This window comes from Nanorana parkeri, unplaced genomic scaffold (assembly GCF_000935625.1).
Source record: "Nanorana parkeri isolate BGI_ZX_2015 unplaced genomic scaffold, ASM93562v1 scaffold225, whole genome shotgun sequence".
Lineage (NCBI taxonomy): Eukaryota > Metazoa > Chordata > Amphibia > Anura > Dicroglossidae > Nanorana > Nanorana parkeri.
In genome coordinates, this window is record NW_017306493.1 from 748,924 (window position 1) to 767,512 (window position 18,589).

At 41.6% G+C, this 18,589-nt stretch overlaps 2 protein-coding genes across 2 annotated transcripts; both read right to left on the bottom strand.

The window, feature by feature from the left end:
* Nucleotides 1-1,365: 1,365 nt before the first annotated feature.
* On the bottom strand, nt 1,366-2,208 carry LOC108786743 (proteasome subunit beta type-11-like). Its single transcript, XM_018556100.1, has one exon. The coding sequence runs from the start codon at nt 2,206-2,208 to the stop codon at nt 1,366-1,368; it is 843 nt and encodes a 280-aa protein (XP_018411602.1).
* Nucleotides 2,209-15,232: 13,024 nt separating this feature from the next.
* LOC108786744 (proteasome subunit beta type-11-like) lies at nt 15,233-17,805 on the bottom strand. Its single transcript, XM_018556101.1, has 2 exons — nt 17,767-17,805; nt 15,233-15,964 (listed from the first exon to the last, which is right to left on the bottom strand). Exons 1-2 carry the CDS (start codon nt 17,803-17,805, stop codon nt 15,233-15,235), a joined length of 771 nt encoding a protein of 256 aa, XP_018411603.1.
* Between the last annotated feature and the right edge of the window lie 784 nt (nt 17,806-18,589).

The following is an 18,589-nucleotide window of genomic DNA, read 5'->3' on the forward strand; positions in this document are numbered from 1 at the left end:
TTTTTTTATAGCACCAAAATGGTTGTATGCTTGTCAAGAGTACAAAGCAGCTATTGGCTGTTAGATAATTTTCTGGAAAGCTAATTAAATATCTATCTAGTAATAGAAAACAAAATATCTATGAATGACATTGTGGCCCAAGAAATAATACTACTGTGCTGAAATACAAATTTCAAGGATACCCACATGAAGTCTCACCAGCATGGTTTAATAAAGAGTATTAGGCTAAAAAGCTTACCGTTCCTGTTGAAAAAGCTGCTCCATGTGCATTCTGCTGTCAGCCAAGTGTCCTAAACCCAAGGCATCTGGATACATGAACTCTTAGGCTCCATTTACACAGGAGCAGTATTCCGCACACATTCAGCCATACGAATACACACGGAGCAGCTCTAAACATAACAAACCATGCACTTTAATGTGCATTGTTCAGACTTTTGCGGCGACCGTGCATCCCGCAAAATAGTACAAGCGCGAGTTCAGGGGCGGATTTCGGATGTTCGAACGAAATCCGTGCAGTTGTAAAGATTTTAGCGGTTGCTTGCTGTGCGGTCTTCAGCACGGAAAACCGTGCGGTAAACGCAAACGCTATATGTCAATGGAGGCTCAGGAAGGAGAGCATCAATCAGTCTCTCTGATCATCTGTAATCCTCCACTTTAGCAGAGATCACATGATCAAATGCCAAGGCTTTTCCAAATAAGTCTAGCACTGGAGGAAGTTTGAAAGCAACATTTCTTCAGGAAAGGAAAATATTTCTCCTCTTCCATTAAACTTTGCCAAACATTAAATTAACATTAAATTAACATTTATCAACTCAAGCTGATTTTATGAAAAGTGCTAAAAAAATATCCTCCTTTGTTTGCCAGACTCACCTGTGTTTACATTGGAAATATGAAACTGAATATGCTGATATGCTATGACTTTTTAAATACATAAAAACGCAGCCTATCATTTTCAGGTTAATTGATTCATGGGGAAAAATCAGCACAGAGAAATGTTAAAGCACATTAAACAACATGGTCATCGTAATTGCTATTATATTTGTTTTATCATGTTAAATGCTAATAGGGTTTATTGGATTTTAGTCAGGATTTAGGATAGGGCAGCTGCTGAGCTCTGTCTCTCAACATTCTTTTTTCTTCTGCTGTCACATGCTCATAAAGTTGTACCAAGTCTTCTCTAGGATCCGCACCTGTATTCACATTGGAAAAGTAACAATACCAAAGTGAAAGCACTGATGCTTTCAAAGCACCTTCAGTTAAAAGCTGAATAAAATTCATTAGTAGAAAAAAACATTGGTGAATAGAAACTTTACAACCCATTAAATAAACAATGCGGTTGTAAAAAGAGACCTTTTTTGGACCACACTAACGGTTTATAGGGTTTTGTAAGGAGGGGGCAGCTGCTGAGGTTTGTTTCTCAGCATTTGTTTCTTCTACTATACGTTCATAAAGTTGCGCCAAGTCTTCTCTTGGATCCATTTCACAGCCTCCTTCTTTCACCCAGTACACATCCACTAGTCCACCAGAATAGGCATCTCTTCGGCCTGCATGGCACACTGCTCTTCTAGCTAATTGGCGGGCTTCCTCTTCCTTCATTCCAGGTTTGTAGCCCTCATCTATAATGCTGTATGCATATGGAGAACCTGATCCAACTGAGATGATATCTGAGCTGAGACGAGTCCCATCATTATATACATAACAGATGCAAGGGCCATCTCTGTCCCATCCACATAATGTAAAGGCAGCACAGACATCTGTTCCACGGAATGGCATCATTAAGATGCTCAACATTTTTGCTGCCCCTCGAACACTTGGCATGTACCCATTCCGCACCTGGTAGAGCCTGCACTCTCTGGCCAAAGCTCGTCCAAAGAAATGGCAATCAGCTGAACTCCCAGAAGTGGTGGCCAGCAAATGACGGTGGATAACAAATGCTTTACGGCTGTCAGGGCTGCAGACAAGATTTCCAGCGGAGGCACGAGAGTCTGTTGCAACAGCAACACCATCTGCATACAGAAAGGCAAGGGTGGTAGTGCCATGTGCTGGTGGTGGGGGACCAGTGCTGCGATGGTGAGAAGTAGAAAGCTTGTCAGCAGGTTGAAGGAGATGAGGATGACCTAAAATGAAATTTGGAAATAAATGAGGATTGCTTTCTCCTGGTTGAACTGTAGACTCTCCATCCCAGCCACAGACACTCAGCAATGCCATATTATGTAGTAAATGTCTGACAGTTATGAATATGCCTTCACTTTCTTCTCAGTGCTTCAGATGTCCGAGAATCAAGATAGAATGGGTAATATCATATATATGTAATGAACTGAAAAAGGAAATTGCTGCAACATATCATGTATCACTGGCTGTTTTTTAAAGACACAAGATACCTCAAGGAAGCTTTGTTTGGAGCCGTTCAGAAAGATACCCCTCTGTTGTCCTTGACATAGGATACCCAGGATAAGGTGTGAAAGAACTAGGAGTAACATAATAAATGAGAAGAAGCCGCTTGATGATGCTTTGATATAAACTTTAGATGCCATGCACCGTGCACCCTTCTTCATTGTTTCTATGTATTCTTCACATGAATACATTGTAGCCATATATCCTAGCCACATGAAATTACCAACTTTTAAACATGCACAGTGACTTATTGGTTAGCATCCATCCCTTAAAGAACTAAGTGGAATAACCAGGGGTACTATCTAGTTTATATGCACTCCACGTGTTGTGTTTTCCTATTCCTTAGAAATATACTGGTAGGTTGATCAACATCCAGCCATGCAAGCTCTACTGCAGTGGTTCTCAACCTGTGGGTCGGGACCCCCTCGGGGGTCGAATTACGATTTGCCAGGGGTCGCCTAGTGGCTCTCGGCCGAGAAAAACACTTTCTCCCGGAAAGGTCGGGACCTTTCTCTGCTCTGTTTTTTTTTTTTTTTTTTTAAATTGGGGGCCGCCGTAAGTCAGAAAAAAAAAACCACCATAGGATTGCATAGCTAGATTCCTATTGGCTATTTCACTTTGCAAAAGCCAATAGCAAACTAGCTATTCACCCACCCTCTGATGCTGCCAATCAGCAGAGGGGGACCTGAAGTTCTCCATCAGGTCCCCTTCTAGTGATTGACAGCAGCAGAGGGCGGGTGCAATATGTATGTATTCAACCAAAAAAATATGTAAAACACACCTCTAGCTATGCATTCCATTTTCCCGGTTCGCAGCTGCAGAGATCGGGAAATGTCTCAGTGCCTGTGATTGGCACTGCGCGCTGTCAGCTTCCTGGCGGGCTCGGCACGTGGAGCTGCGAACACGCCTGAGCCCATCCCTATCAGTGACAGTACTGTGGAGTATGTACCTCATACGTTATATAGCCACACACTTTAAATCCAATTCTTCTAGTTCCAGCTGGAGAGCCCAGTCCTGTCTTTGCCTATAGCAGTGGTTCTCAACCTGTGGGTTGTGTGCAAGGTGAGAGTCCTCCTCAGCTCTCTCCTAGCGCAGCAGTGTCAGTTCTCCTGCCACGCCTCCAGATATCGCTGCAGGAGCCGCGTCATCCCTAAATTTTACCTTTGGGGTCACCACAACTTGGCAAATGTTACCAAGGGGTCCCGGCCCTAGAAAGGTTGAGAACCACTGCTCTACTGGGTATATTTGCCTGCATGACCGGGACTCTATGTATTTTGTAAAGTGCTACCGAATATGTTGTAGCTATAAATCATAAGAAAACATGGACAAACTATATAAATAGAGAGAGTCAGTTATCTGTCACAAACGACTATTAAAAACGATTTTGACTGTGTTAGAATACACAGTAAATTAGGTACTGTGTACATTTTATGGTTAGTTCACATATGACAGGTTCTTTAAAGTGGACCTTTATCCATATCTTAAAAATAACAACAAAGACCCCTTTAGAAATGTTTAGTAATGACAATCTTCAAACAGATACTGCATACACTGTCCTGGCACCCGCCCCCTGTAAAAATTCACTGGTATTAGCAGGTGCAAAGTGTGTCTGTAAAGAGGAAAGTTAGATTTATACTTATCTTACTCCACTGTTTTGTCTGCAGTGCATAGGTGAGGATCACATCACACTCCTTCTGGGCTGGCTATATCATAGTGAATACAGAGCAGTCAAAATCTTGTGAGAAGAGTCTTGCGAGACTCTCATCTGAGGGATGGGATTTATTTCAGATGTGCCCAGAATTTTTAAATATTTGGAAAGCCTGCCACATATGGATATAACTCACTGTTTTGTTTGTGCGTCTCTAGCAACAATCCAAGGTTCAGGGCAAGATGTGCAATGTTGTGGGTATTTTCTACCACAGCAATAGATTTTTTTTGTTGTCCTGGGAAAAAAAGGAGGCTATCCCTTAATTATGCATCAGTATAAAAGATTTCCGCCATTACAGAAAATGTTTTGCCCAGAGTCCTGTGCTGGTAGTAGACCTCACCCCACCCAACACCCAGAAGTTGCTTGGGCATGAAGTTGTTAAATTTAAAGTGGTTCAAAAGTGAGTGTATGGCACTTATGCCCAGAGGGAGGCAACAGGTAGACTTCTGCTACTGCTCCGGGTTGTCTATGAAGATCACATCCAGGCTTCCATATGTATTCACCAAATGTTGGTGCTTAGTATGAAATCTTATGTTTAGTATGAAGTAGACAATTTAAAGAATTGTGGGTAGTCATAGACTTGATTTCCTTTATGCTGCAGCTTGGAAAGCTTAGATAAAGCAACTATGGCCAACAACATTTCTTGTGTTTTCTGCACTCTTTCTCAAGATGTATCCTACACTTTGAACTGCAGATAGGTTGATGATTGGGTTAATACTATAACAATAACATTGGTTTGAATTTGTGCAGTATCTTTCACTTGACAGGGTGAGGCATTGAAATAATCATGCATTTGTAATATAATGAACAGCTGAAGACCTTCAGATGCACTTTGATTCTTGCTGCAGCACTGTTTCACTGTCCCCAGTGGCAGCTGTTCGCTCATACCTTTCCTCTTGCTTAGTATAGACAGCTGGCATCAAGATGTACAAAGAAGCAGAAGTGAGCAATTGGAACCAGGGAGAATGGGAATAGGTCAAACTTTAGGACAAACAAGATTATCACTTGATGCTCAGGTGTTGTATAATATAATGAATTGAATTCCTTAGATATGCTGTAAAGGGGGTTAATCCTCCCTGACAACCATATTCTTTGGATCTAAGTCTTCCAGACAAAATTTTGGTAGGCAACCTATTTATGCAAATAAATAATTTATTTGGGATTAGAGACTAGCAGAGGACTAAGGTTAAGTCTATTCACGGTGGCAAGATAAGGTGATCGCTTTGGATGAAAATGTTGCAATACCTTAAAGCAGTGGTTCTCAACCTGTGTAACCTCAGGACCCACATTTGTCCTTGGTCATTAAGTCGCGACCCAAGTTGCACTGCAATGAAATGCACAGCATTAGTGTACCGCACGTTCTGGTGGGGGCGTCCGTACTGTGGATGGGAGGTGCGTTTGGGGTACCATTCAAATGAATGGCAACGCAAAACACCTTCCACACCAGAATGCATGGTAGGTGCGATTGCGTGGTATAGTTTAACAGACTGTAGTAGTGTGAACGGCCCTCAAAAACACTGGCATACATACACAGACACAATCTCATACTCACAGGCATTCTCACACACTCATACACACTCCAAAAAAATGTTTTATTTTTTTTAAGGTCCACCCAGTCTCTCTTCCTTACGAGAACTGGAGTGGATTCTTAGCATGGGGTGACAGAATGTGACATCATTCCGGTCCAGGCACCTCTACAGGACACGTGAGGGAGCTGTAAACAATACATGTATGGATGGAGCTCCCTCGCGGCCATAGCCCCAGAACACCCCACCTGAAGCTGACACACATACGCTGGCAGCATATTTTGAGTGGCTGCTCAGCGCGAGAACTGACAGAGCTGCACTAGGGGCGGCTGAGGAGCCTCTCACCTAGAGAAGTGGAAGGAATGCGGCGACCCACTGAACATGGAGTTGCGACCCACTTTTGGGTCACGCTCCACCAGTTGAGAACCAAGGACTTAAAGAATAAGTGCACTTTAAGAATGGATTTAGGTTAGTTTCATTATTTTATTTTGTTTAGCCTTGCCTTTATTTGTGTTTTACCTTTGTTTTTGTGCAGTTAACAAATATTTGTGTACAGTCAGTTTACAATTTTATTTCACTGTTTTTTTTTGTGTTTTTTTACCATAAAACAATTCAGCTAATGAAAGCCATTTTGGGAGAACAGGTCTAGAATAGTTGAAAGGAGCTTCCATGGCCCTCAGGAGTAATTCAAAGGTCAATGGACCCTAAAAACGACTGTATTTGCTGGCGTATAAGACTACTTTTTATACTTAAAATCATCCCCCAAAAATCGGGGCTCGTCTTATACGCGGGGTATACAATGTATACCTTTAGTTCGTTTAGGCCAAGCTGGCCGAAAACGAACACCCCTAATCTGTCAGCCCGCTGGATGTGTGGTAATACTGTATGTACGGTAGCTTCGGCTACATACAGTAGCTGAGCCAATCACGGCGAGCGATGTACACAACCTCTGCCAATCCAAGCAAGCTTGGTTTGTGACAGATAACTGACTCTCTCTGTTTATATAATTTGTCCATTTTTTCTTATGATTTATAGCAACAACACAAGCGCGGTATACTGTATGTAGCTGAAGCTACCGTACATACAGTATTACCGCACATCCATCCATGATGTTTTTAAATGGTGTTGCCTCGGAAGTGGGGTAGTCTTATATGACGAGTATAGCCCAAAACCTATGTTTTAAGTTGGAAATTAGGGGGTCGTCTTATACACCCAGTCGCCTTATATGCCGGCAAATAGGGTATTTTAATTTCACTTTCCTTGTGGTCTCCAATGCATTTATCCAAAGTGGTGACATTTTGCAGTAATGTCCTGATTTTGTCTGAAATATTGGGGAAATAAATAGTTCAGTTTAGTTCAATCCTAGAAATCAGATGAGAGATGATCTCACATTAGGTTAAAAAAATGGTCCCGATTGCTCTTTTCCCCCTCCTGATCAGCAACTGCTAGTGCAGCTCACTTTCTTCCTGCTCACCTCTCCATTCACACAATAATTAATGTTGTTTTTGCCTTTCTCTGGAGTGGTTTCTACTGCCACCTTCCTCTTCTAATCATCAGCTGCTCCTAACTACATGTCTTTTTTGTTGCATTCTTCTTCAGCAAACCTGTCTTAGTTACATCACTGATTATATCATCTACCTGCGGCCCTTTGACACTTATTGTGTGGCTCTTGGAGCCCCTGCAGACAGTGGTCTGTTTTGGTCATTGTTCAATTAGTTAAATGGTTTGGTTTATTTCTTTTACACTGTCTTATTTTTTTGGTGCTGTCCATCCCTTTTTTATTTTGATGTTTTGTTTTCTCCTCTGATTTTATAATGGATTTTGCTGAGAGAAATATCAAATGTACCATAAGTAATTTTTTAAGAGAACTGTAGGGAGCAGAAAAGTGGAAGCATTGACTTGCAAATGGGCTGTAATAGCTGTGGTCTTCAGCAGTCCTGTAACGTGTCTTCAGCGTATGGCTGTCTCCTGAATCATGTCCCCAGTCTCCAACAACTCCTGTTCCACATCTGCAGTCTCTGACAGCTTTTTGTAACATAACAATCACTGAATATTATGTGCTGCCCTTTGGTGATGTCAGGGGCCCCAAATATCAAGTATGCTGACCATTACTCCTCTACACTCTCAGCTAGGGCCCTTTCCGCTGCTGCTATCCTTTCTCCCTGCAGCATTTCTGTTCCTTCTGAGTTATGTAGGAGGTATAGCAGACAAATTGGAATCATCTGATTAATTTCTATTTCTCATTACTGAGCTCACATCTTTTTGGTTACATTATCGTAGTTTGCTCATTTTTATAACTGGGAGGCAATAGCTATCTGTCATTTGACAGTGATTTCTCAAGAATATAGGAGGGGGCCAGAAAATGTCAATCACCAATTTACCACTACGTCAGGGGGAATAGCAGTAAAAAGAACACGTTTATTTGTTCATATTCATATAAACAGTAAGAATTGCTATGGAGATTAAGCTCATTCTGCAAAGCAGCACAGTTCAAGGGAAAGGAGCATGCTGGCAAGACAGGAAGACACATTATTATTCACAGTGAATGCTGAACAGAAGACAATCAGACATGTTCCTAATAGCTTCATTCAGCATTCACCGTGAAAACACACGTATATTGCCAACGCATCGACATAGGGTTTATTGAACCCTATGTGGAATGCCATCTGGGCTTTGTTCCCTAAGAGGTTAATGAATTTAATGCAAGCATATCACAGAGAAAGGCAAGTGTATACATAATGCATACAGATAATGCACTTTGCTCAGCAATCTAACATAAAGTACTGTCTTTCTTTTTCTACAATTGAATTACTAAACATGTTATCTAACAGATTTTATTATCCTCGCAAGGAACACATCTGAAGCCAATGTACAGATATGCACCATCCAACCTTTTCTGCCTGATTATCATAACCATTAAAGAACATTACTGAAATGTTAGCGCAGAAGGCATTTTGCCTTTCAGTTTGATCATACTTGCAACTTTATTTTCAAAAACACAGGCAGAGTACTTAAAACTCAATTTCAATACATGAACCAACATTAAGCCTTTGCACATGTGGATATCAGTTAGGTTCCATTCAGACCTATCCGGTCAATGTATTAGCAAATAACAAACAAACACTTGTTGATGCTGTACATGTGTTAAAGCTTTGCAACAATCTGAACAGGTTTGAAAGGCTTGGGAACAGCTTGGAGTTTGGGGCTTAAACAAGGCTAAAGACTTTCTTCCTGCTACCAAAGTGACATCATTGTGTTCCTGATTGGTCAGTCTCTAAGCACTAGCACTGTCAAGTCACATGCTTCCCTATTACAAAAAGTACCATGTGTCCCATTTCATGTCCCAAGGCGAAATCAGTGAAGTTACAGACAGCAATGAAATTTAGCTGTGGCGCTTGAACGATTTATTGCTCTTAACCCGTTGAACCATTTTAACTTGAGGAGGAAGATCACCACCAAAGGTGACACAATACACTCACCAGATATATAGATCTCAGAGTTACCAAGAGGTCAGAAGACCTGTGACTTTATAAAAGAGAGCCCACTACTAGACATGTGAGTATCGTTTTGTTCCGAATTTAAATTTGAACGAATTTCTTTAAATTTGGACATTCGGATGCATCCAAATTTCCAAATTCAAATTCATATGAAATTTCGGATGCATCCGACTTTTCAAATGGTGGAAAATAATGAAATCGAACATGTCTGAATTTTTTGATAACGAAAATTCTGATGCATCCGAATTTTGTCCAAATGTCATTGGGAATGAACTGATGTGTTTTTAAATGTGTTAAAATAAAAAAAACAGTGTGGGGTCCCCCCAAATCTGAGCAGTAAAGGGGAGAAGATAATCGTGCACCATACCAGGCCACTGGTGGTTGTGGAGGTCTGTGGGCAGGGGGCTTATCTGAATCTGGGTGCCCCCTTTCATAAAGCATCCAAAATGCATATGAAATTAATGAAAATTTTGGATTAAAGGTCAAGGGTCTGGTATGGAATTTGGGCATGGAGCCCCCATACAATTCCTACCAGACCTAAAGGGTTTGTGGGCAATTTTTTTAATAAAGGACTTTGTAAGGTGTTTGTGTGTATACTCAGAGTACTTTCAACTCTTACTGGAAATGAGTATTAAAGAGTACTAATGTACCCCATTTACATTTGCCTAATGGGGGGGGGGCAGGTATCTGGGGGGTCTGCCTTAATGGGCCCTTCTAGATTCCAATTAGCCCCCCCCCCCAAAAAAAAACAACATACCTTTAGGGGAGAGGATGTGGGAAAAGGGCCCTTTCCATTTCAACATCGGGACAAAGCACCTTGTAAAGGGACGTTTTGCCGCCCCCGTTGCAAGGTAACCTCCCAATGTTGGAGGCATGTGGTTCAGAAGGAGGGGACCATGCACTCACTATACTCCCTTTCCTGTCCACCAATGCCTTGATAAGGGCCTGATATGAATTTTAAGGGGGACCCACACTGTTTTTTTCTCTTTTTGTAAATGTCACTTTAAAAGGGTTAAATAGTACTGTAAGATTTTGTTTATTTTCAATGTTGTCCCATAAGCTGCATTAAAACACCCTTTGCCCACTATATAGTATTTTTTTTAAACAAAAATTTGCATTGGTATATGTCCTCCATGGCAGTGCCCAGCTACCCTTTTAAATAAAAATTAGCTTGCAAATAAGCCTTGAAAAAGTCCAGACAAAAAAAAAAAAAAGATTTGGCCCCCATAGACTTCAGTAGGTTTGTGAATCTCCAGCAAGCAGAACTTGGTTTGCTTATCCCTAATTGTGACTGTTGTGGCCTGCACTGCTGTTACGTGAACGATTTGGAAGGTCTTGAATGGGTTTGTGTTTTGGTTTCAACCTCTACGTGGAGCCAATCTGCAACCCAAAAACAATGTAGATACACAGCCAACATGCCATGAATCTGGTTCAGTTTATAATTTACTCAAAAAGCATGTTAAACCTCTGAGCATCCAATATTTGGAACACTTGCAGGCAGAGCCATGGCTAGCTCCATTTGCGCCCGAGACAAGAACAGAAAATTGTGCGCACCCAACAGACGTGTGACGTTACTCGACATTACCAGGATGGAGGCGCGCATGTGCAGAATGCGCTGTTGGCCAAACCCAAAATAGCATAAAAATTAGTTTCATTTGATGAAACTAATGAAAACATTTTTAGTTTCCGTTCATTTTGTCCAGAACGAATTTTTAGTCTTTGCAGATGTCTCATATTATGTGTGCATGAGTGTGTGAGTGGGGGGATTATTATTATTATAATTTTTTTACTGTTGGGGGGGATTTGGGGAAATATCAGGGGTCTAAACAGACCCCTGACATTTGCCTTTTGAAATAGAAAAAGAAATTGAGGGCACAATCTCTTTTTCTGCAGCCTCTGTTCTAAATGAAGGGAAAGCACTCAGTACAGAGGCTCCCCATTTATTCACAAACTGGTGATAGTAAAATATTTACTATCATCCAGATACCAAAGGGTAGAAGCCTCCATCTTGAGTGCTTCTACCCATTGAGAAACTCATGAATGAACAGGAAGTGATGTAAACCACTTCCTGTTCATTGGTAAATGGGGACACATACAGTAGTACTATGTGTCCCCAGTTATTTACAAACACTGATCACTCCAGTGTTTGTGCTGCACAAAGAGGATCGGTAAATATCACGGATATTTACCGATCCTCCACTGTGCCATCCTGAGTGCTGAAGCCAGCGGGGGGGCCGAGAAGGGAGCGCTGTCACTTCAGGATGGCCGAGTGGTGAGGAGAGACGCCAGCTGTCAGACCCTGGCCGAGCTGCTCTCTCTCATCACTGCTTGGCCCTGGATGACAGTTCCCTCCCCCAACCCCTCCGCCCGTCAGCTTCAGCACTCCATTTCTCATCGGATCCCCACTGCCTCTGCCCATACAGGCGGGGGAGAGCAGCGGGGATTCGAGGAGAAGCTGGAGTCTGTGCCACCCTTCTGGAGTCTGCTCCCTTCTGAGCCATGGCTGTGGTGGCCGCCTGGCGCCACAGTTGCCATGGTGCCCTGTGCTCGCCATGGCAGCAGGGGCGAGGTGGTGCAGCCAGGATAGCCCTGGCTGCGCCCCCTCTCAGCTGCGCCTGAGGCGAGTGCCTCACTTGCCTCATGGTAGCTACGGCCCTGCATTCAGGTACCCTTTGTCAAGGAAACCAGATCTATGTCGCCTTGAGAGTCTCCTCAGTTATTTAGTTGTTTATTAACCTCTTTTCAGTAAATAATTTATTGAGCGAAATTCATGATGTTCTACCTGTGTCCAAGTTTCAACACTTCTTCATTTATGGGCTAAGTGGTAATCTGACCTGTTCATACGACGTCTGTTTTCTGTGCTGACCTGATCCGTACGCTCCTGCACTAAAAATGCATCCCAATGTATCCCTATGTGTTTTATGGGCTACAGTTCTCACGTGCGCAGTCCGTTCAGGTTACGACAGAAAAAATACTGCATGTCACATTTTGTACGGTCCAGAAATGCAAAACGCGTCAAACGCGTCAAAAACGCACTGCACTGCAGCTAACATACTGACAGTCCCACTCCTGCAAAAAAAAAAAATTATTATTTTTTTTTTTTTACTGGAACGCATCCAAAAACCGGAAAAACACATAGCACCGCGTCTGCAGATCCGCACCTGATCCGGACCTGAAAATCATGTTAACAGGCCCTAAGGAAACCTTTACTGTAAAAATATGGAGGTCCTACTGCTGTTACCTGGCTATCATACTGATCCAATGACTTTAATACATTCAATGTCACTTACCAGTCACTTATCAGGAGTTCTGCCTTTTCTTTTTCTAATCCACAGGTTTGATTTGGCTCAGTTGAAAGCACAAATACCAAGGCAACTGGGATTTTTAGAGGGAAGTCAGCAATGACAGCTCCCCTAATTTCTCCTAAATTTGTTCCTAAAATAAAAATGTTAAAAATGAATGTATTCTTAGCTGTTTGAAAGGTGGGCAGAACTTGATACAGCCCCATACCCATAATGACAACAATGAACATGACTGTTATGCACTTGTTTACATCTAATATCTGTATTTACTGCACATCTTTTTTGCTATAAATAATTCATGTGGAAAGTAAATAAGAATTCCTTACAAGAGTAGAATAAACATTTTATTACATTAGTAATCAAATGTATTACAATATAAAAAAATAACAATTAAGTATATCTAAAGCCAAAACATTTTTCTCATTTTGTATTGAGGAAGGGAGTATTAAAACCACTGGCAGTTTTATTGTTTTCTTTTTTTACCATCTGTGTCACATTAGGGAGATTTCCCTTCACTTCCTGCCTTGTAAACTCAACAGGAAGTGAGAGGATTGTGAAGGGGGGAATCTTCCCAAGTGTTAAATTGATCAGCAAACACTTAGGCAGGATAGCTTCAAGAAGTAAGTTTATTTCAGCTTGCCACCTGGGAACAACGTGTAGCAACTCAGGTATGTTCAAATATTATGGGCTCGCAGGCCCCTTTTTATAAGGATTTGAACAATGAAACCATCTGTGTTACCTTAAAGTCCATTTCCACCTTTGCAAGTGATTAGCATTTATTGTGGTAATGAAGAGGTGCAGTGATGATGTTGATGTGTATATATATATATATATATATATATATATATACACAACTCGCATTGCAGGCTTTCTTCATTCTTTATTAACTTTTTATTAGGCCTGAAGCCTAAAAAATCAACATTTTCTCCACAGGAAATTCATGTTGGAGACCAGGATGTCAGACTGTAAACATCAGCAAAATGTAGAAATGTAACCAGCACACCAAATCCTTTTAGGATAGCAAAATGTTCATTTATTTGAAGTTCCTTGTCATATAAACAAGCGCTTTCGGGACCGCACACGGTCTCTTCATCAGGCTTAGCAATGACTGGGATGGCAGGTTTTTTCTGATGGATCGGAGAGAGATCAGCAGACTTCTAGCCGCTGATCTCTCCTCCGACCACTGGACCAGGAAGTGATGTGTATAACACATCTCCGGCTCCTAGAGCCAGGTGAAGAAGCTGATTAAACAGATTTCTGCTTCATCAGCTTCTTTGGGGTCCCTAGGTTACAATAGGGGTCTGAAAGAATGCTGATGTCTCCCTAAAGAGGACCTGTCACATCCTATTTGCTATTACATAAGGGACTTGTTAGCCCCATATGTGATAGCAATTGAGTGTAAAAAAAAAAAAATGGTAAAAATTAAAGTGACATATTAAAAATCCCCCCAATTTTTTTTAAAGTCCTCCGCCCCCTACGTCCATGCACATACAACGCAAACACGCATCGGATGCGCCTGCGTGCAAAAGCGGAAATTGTGCCACACATGTTATATATCGCCGCAAATGTCTGAGTGGGAGCAATAATTCTAGGCCAATCAATCACTCTTAGCACTAAACTGATGAAGAGTAAAAGCGTTTAAAACTTCGCCCATGGGAAATTTTGGGTACTGTAGTTTTTTGCGGTTTCACGGATGCATGCAATTTTAAGGCTTGACACTTTGGTATTTGTTTACCCAGTGTGACCTCATATGTTATATTTTACCAAAAAACTGTGTATTATATTCTGTTTCTGTACACTAAATTTAATTTTAGTGTATTTTATCCTAAAAATACTGGTTTGATAAACATTTGCGCAAATACCGTGCGACATAAAAAATTGCAACTAGCATCTTTTTATTCTACAGGGCCTCTGCTTTCAGAAAATATATAATTGTTTGGGGATCTGAAGCTGTTTTCTAGCCAAAAATTCAGATTTTTATCATGTGTGTGCAAATGTAAGAAATTGCTCCGGGCAGCAAGTGGTTAAAAGGTTTTTAAGAGAACAAGTGCCCCCATTTAGTTATACTTTAAGATTAGTGATGGCAACACATTTGAAAATTGGACATTGACAACCAGAAATACTTCTTTGAAAACCTATTGTACTTCTTAAATATTGTTCTGCTGTCTAATTATATTTCTTAGAACTATGAAGAGTCATTACCATATTTACTATTAAATGCTTCCATAGTGTCCTTTCTATGGGTGGATATATAGGAAGTAATGAAATCGATTAACAATACATACCATTACACTAATATGGTAACTACTGTGCACTGGTAAACTGTGACAATTTCAAATATAAATATTTCATACAAAATGTTTATTCACCAGACTGCCTCTAAAAACAAAAAATCGCATTAGCATTGAAAACGCTGCTTCAGGGAATACACTGTACATCTGTGTATATACTGCTGGCACAATCTGCAAACAACGGCATCCTTCAGTGGGGAGTCATAGCAAAGAATGCGGACTGCGGAGTCAATGTGGACCACAACACTGCGGCCCATTTTTAATTTGGCACAGCAGCATGAAGGGATAACTTACATGAGTGCCCATGTGTATCTCTGCTAACTCCAATCCAAACACACCTGTGTTCACATTGGAAAAGTAACGATACCAAAGTCAAAGCACTGATGCTTTCCAATCACATTCAGTTAATAGCTAAATAAAATTCATTAGTAGGAAAAAAACATTGGTGAATAGAAACTTTACAACCCATTAAATAAACAATGCGGTTGTAAAAAGAGACCTTTTTTGGACCACACTAACGGTTTATAGGGTTTTGTAAGGAGGGGGCAGCTGCTGAGGTTTGTTTCTCAGCATTTGTTTCTTCTACTATACGTTCATAAAGTTGCGCCAAGTCTTCTCTTGGATCCATTTCACAGCCTCCTTCTTTCACCCAGTACACATCCACTAGTCCACCAGAATAGGCATCTCTTCGGCCTGCATGGCACACTGCTCTTCTAGCTAATTGGCGGGCTTCCTCTTCCTTCATTCCAGGTTTGTAGCCCTCATCTATAATGCTGTATGCATATGGAGAACCTGATCCAACTGAGATGATATCTGAGCTGAGACGAGTCCCATCATTATATACATAACAGATGCAAGGGCCATCTCTGTCCCATCCACATAAAGTGACAGCAGCACAAACTTTGGTTCCTCGGAATGGCATCATCAGGACACTCAACATTTTAGCTGCTCCTCGGACTGTTGGCATGTACCCATTCTGCAACTGGTAGAGCCTGCACTGTCTGGCCAAAGCTCTTTTAAAGAATAGGCAGTCGGCCGAACTCCCAGAAGTGGTGACCAGCAAATGACGGTGGATAACAAATGCTTTACGGCTGTCAGGGCTGCAGACAAGATTTCCAGCGGAGGCACGAGAGTCTGTTGCAACAGCAACACCATCTGCATACAGAAAGGCAAGGGTGGTAGTGCCATGTGCTGGTGGTGGGGGACCAGTGCTGCGATGGTGAGGAGAGGAAAAGTCACAAGCTCTCTGAAGTAGACAAGGAGCATGTGATAAAATCACATTTGGAAAGAAATGAAGGCTATTTCTTCCTGCCTGAACTGAAGAGTCTTTATCCCAGCCACAGACAGTCTGCAAAGCCATTTTCTGTATAAAACCTCTTATGGCAGTGATTATTCTAATGCTTTCCTCCCGCTGCTTAAATGGTCCATGCAGAAGAATTTCGGAATGGCATCATATATACTTATAAAATCCTGTATGAATGTAAACAGTGCAACAGTATAATGTTTCATGCATCAAGGGCTGTTTAAAGACACAAGATACATATAGGAAGCTCCATTCAACACATTTTAGACACCCCTCTGTGCTTCTTGACATAAGATACCTCGAGGTAAGGTGCAAGACCAAGCTTTTTCAAATAGAAGCAGAAATTGATAAACAAGAAGCAGCATCATGATGCATAAAAATGAACTATGCTCTATACAAATGGTGAAATCAAGTCATGTTTCCTTGTTGCTTAGGTCATGTCTCTGCATGCTGTATATGAAACTGTTACTGCATCTATCGACTTGATGTTTCAGTAAATGATTTCCCAATATTTTAAGCAGATCTATCAATCATTATTTTGTGCAAATATAAAACTAACATGAAACTACTATTGTTCTATTTCCTATTTTTCCAGTATATGTGCAAACACCACCACAGCAACTGGGAACCACAAGTGGGTTGGTGGCTAAACACCCTGCTATAGACTAGAGAGTAGGATCCCAGTGCTGTACAGATTGTACAACCCTGTAGTGTGTTTTATCGTTTTTGGATAATCTGTAATAACTTTGTTGTCTTTCCCACCAGAGCAAACCCAGGGGAAGAGATTTGATAGCGGGCTGCAGTGTTGGTCCACATTGACACCGCAGCCCAAGCTCCTCACAAAATGAACCGTTTTTGCTGAACCTATGAAATAATATTCATCTCTGAGAAAACCCCTGATAGAAAATGATAGATCTACAATTCATAGTACATTAGTGTGATCAGTAAGTTGTAGATACGGGAATAAATGAAAGAATAAGAATGTGGCATGTGTAGTGGTGGTAAGTGACCCCTTACACTGGATGTCAGTAAAGCATTGATCCCTTGCATAGATGGTCAGTGTAGGCGGGAGGTCAGTTCACCACTACTTAAACTGGAAATATAGCTGTGTTTTAAAAACTTGCAAACAGGAAGGTTTTTTGTATTGCAAAAGAGAAATAGTATAGGGTTCATTTACTAGCATCCCTATCCTGTTTCCCTGAAAATAAGACCTATCACGATAATAAGACCTAGTGCCAATGAAGCCAGCGCTAGAGGAAGCGAGGCGGCACTGGAGGGAGCAGATCCGCATAAGCCGTTGCTTCCTCTATAGCTCCGGCTCCTGTCACAAGCGGAGTGATACCAAATGCACTCCGCCTGTGAGGAATCGATAGTGCAACCGCGCTTCCCTCATTCTGACCAGCGATTGGTTAGCAAATTGCTCTTGGAAAGGTACAGCACCACTGATTGCCCTGATCACCACATTTTTGTACATGAATAAGTGTGGATTGTTCATTGTTGTACATTAAAAGAAGAAAAAAAAAAGACCTACCCCGAAAATAAGACCTAGTATGTTATTTTGAGCCAAAAAAAATATAAGACAGTGTCTTATTTTCGGGGAAACACGGTAGATGGCGCTGACGAGTATAGAAATTTCCTATACTGTCAGTGCCTTCAAGGGTGCTAGTGCCGTGTAAATGGCATCTGCCCCCATATAGTTATGGTAGCTGTACCCCTCTTTCTCTTCTATATTAAACAATACTTACCTTACTGTGCACGTGCACCTCAGTATACAATCCCAGCATCTACCAGATGCTGAAGTGAATAAACTCCTGGGAGCTCAAGATGGCAGCAGATGCCAATGTCCAGAAGGCTGAGGTGAGTATATCAGGTTATAGTGATGGTCCCAAACTGCAATAAGCCATTTCAGGGAGGTGCCCTTCTCATTTCAGGAAGGTGCCCTGGAATGAGAAGGGCACGGGGGGCAACAACAAGGAAGAGAGCACCCCCCCTGAAATTATGGCAGATAGCAAAGAAGCTAATGCTTCCCATGCTATCTGCTGTTTTTTTTTGTATTCTGACAGCTGCTGCCGTCAGAATAAAAAAAACACACAAAAACAGCATAGGAATGAATAGCTAGATTGCTATTGGCTATTTCAATTTGGTGTAGCTCAATGTCGCTCATTACCAGCGTTTTTCCACGACATTGCAGCGTGATGTCACGCTACAACAATGTCACTTTTGCCCAGAAATTACACTCTCCACAAAAGCAGGGAACCGAAAAAGGAATTATGTCACATCAAATACCTCTTTTGATTGGATACAGTCCAATGCAGCAGCTACAAAGTCTCTGTGGTAAAATGCCAAAAGAAGCGCTACATAGCGCGTCAAAATGTGCACTGTAGCTCAATGTCACTCAAAGTCGCTCTGCTCAACTCACCGCTAAAAAACGTTTATTTTGTTGTAGCCTTGTGAATGAGGTCTCGGACCACATTCGCACCTGAGTGTTTTGTTGTGCATTTCCTGATGCACAACAAGAATCCCGTTCTTTTCAGTGGTGCCTGATTGCATCTGAGCAATGCGTTGCTT

Coding starts and splice junctions, on each gene's coding strand:
- LOC108786743 (XM_018556100.1), bottom strand. CDS start 2,208: ATGGCATTGCTGAGTGTCTGTGGCTGGGATGGAGAGTCTACAGTTCAA.
- LOC108786744 (XM_018556101.1), bottom strand. CDS start 17,805: ATGCTGGGATTGTATACTGAGGTGCACGTGCACAGTAAG. Junction 15,965..17,766: donor AGGTGCACGTGCACAGTAAG/GTAAGTATTGTT, acceptor TGTCTACTTCAG/AGAGCTTGTGACTTTTCCTC.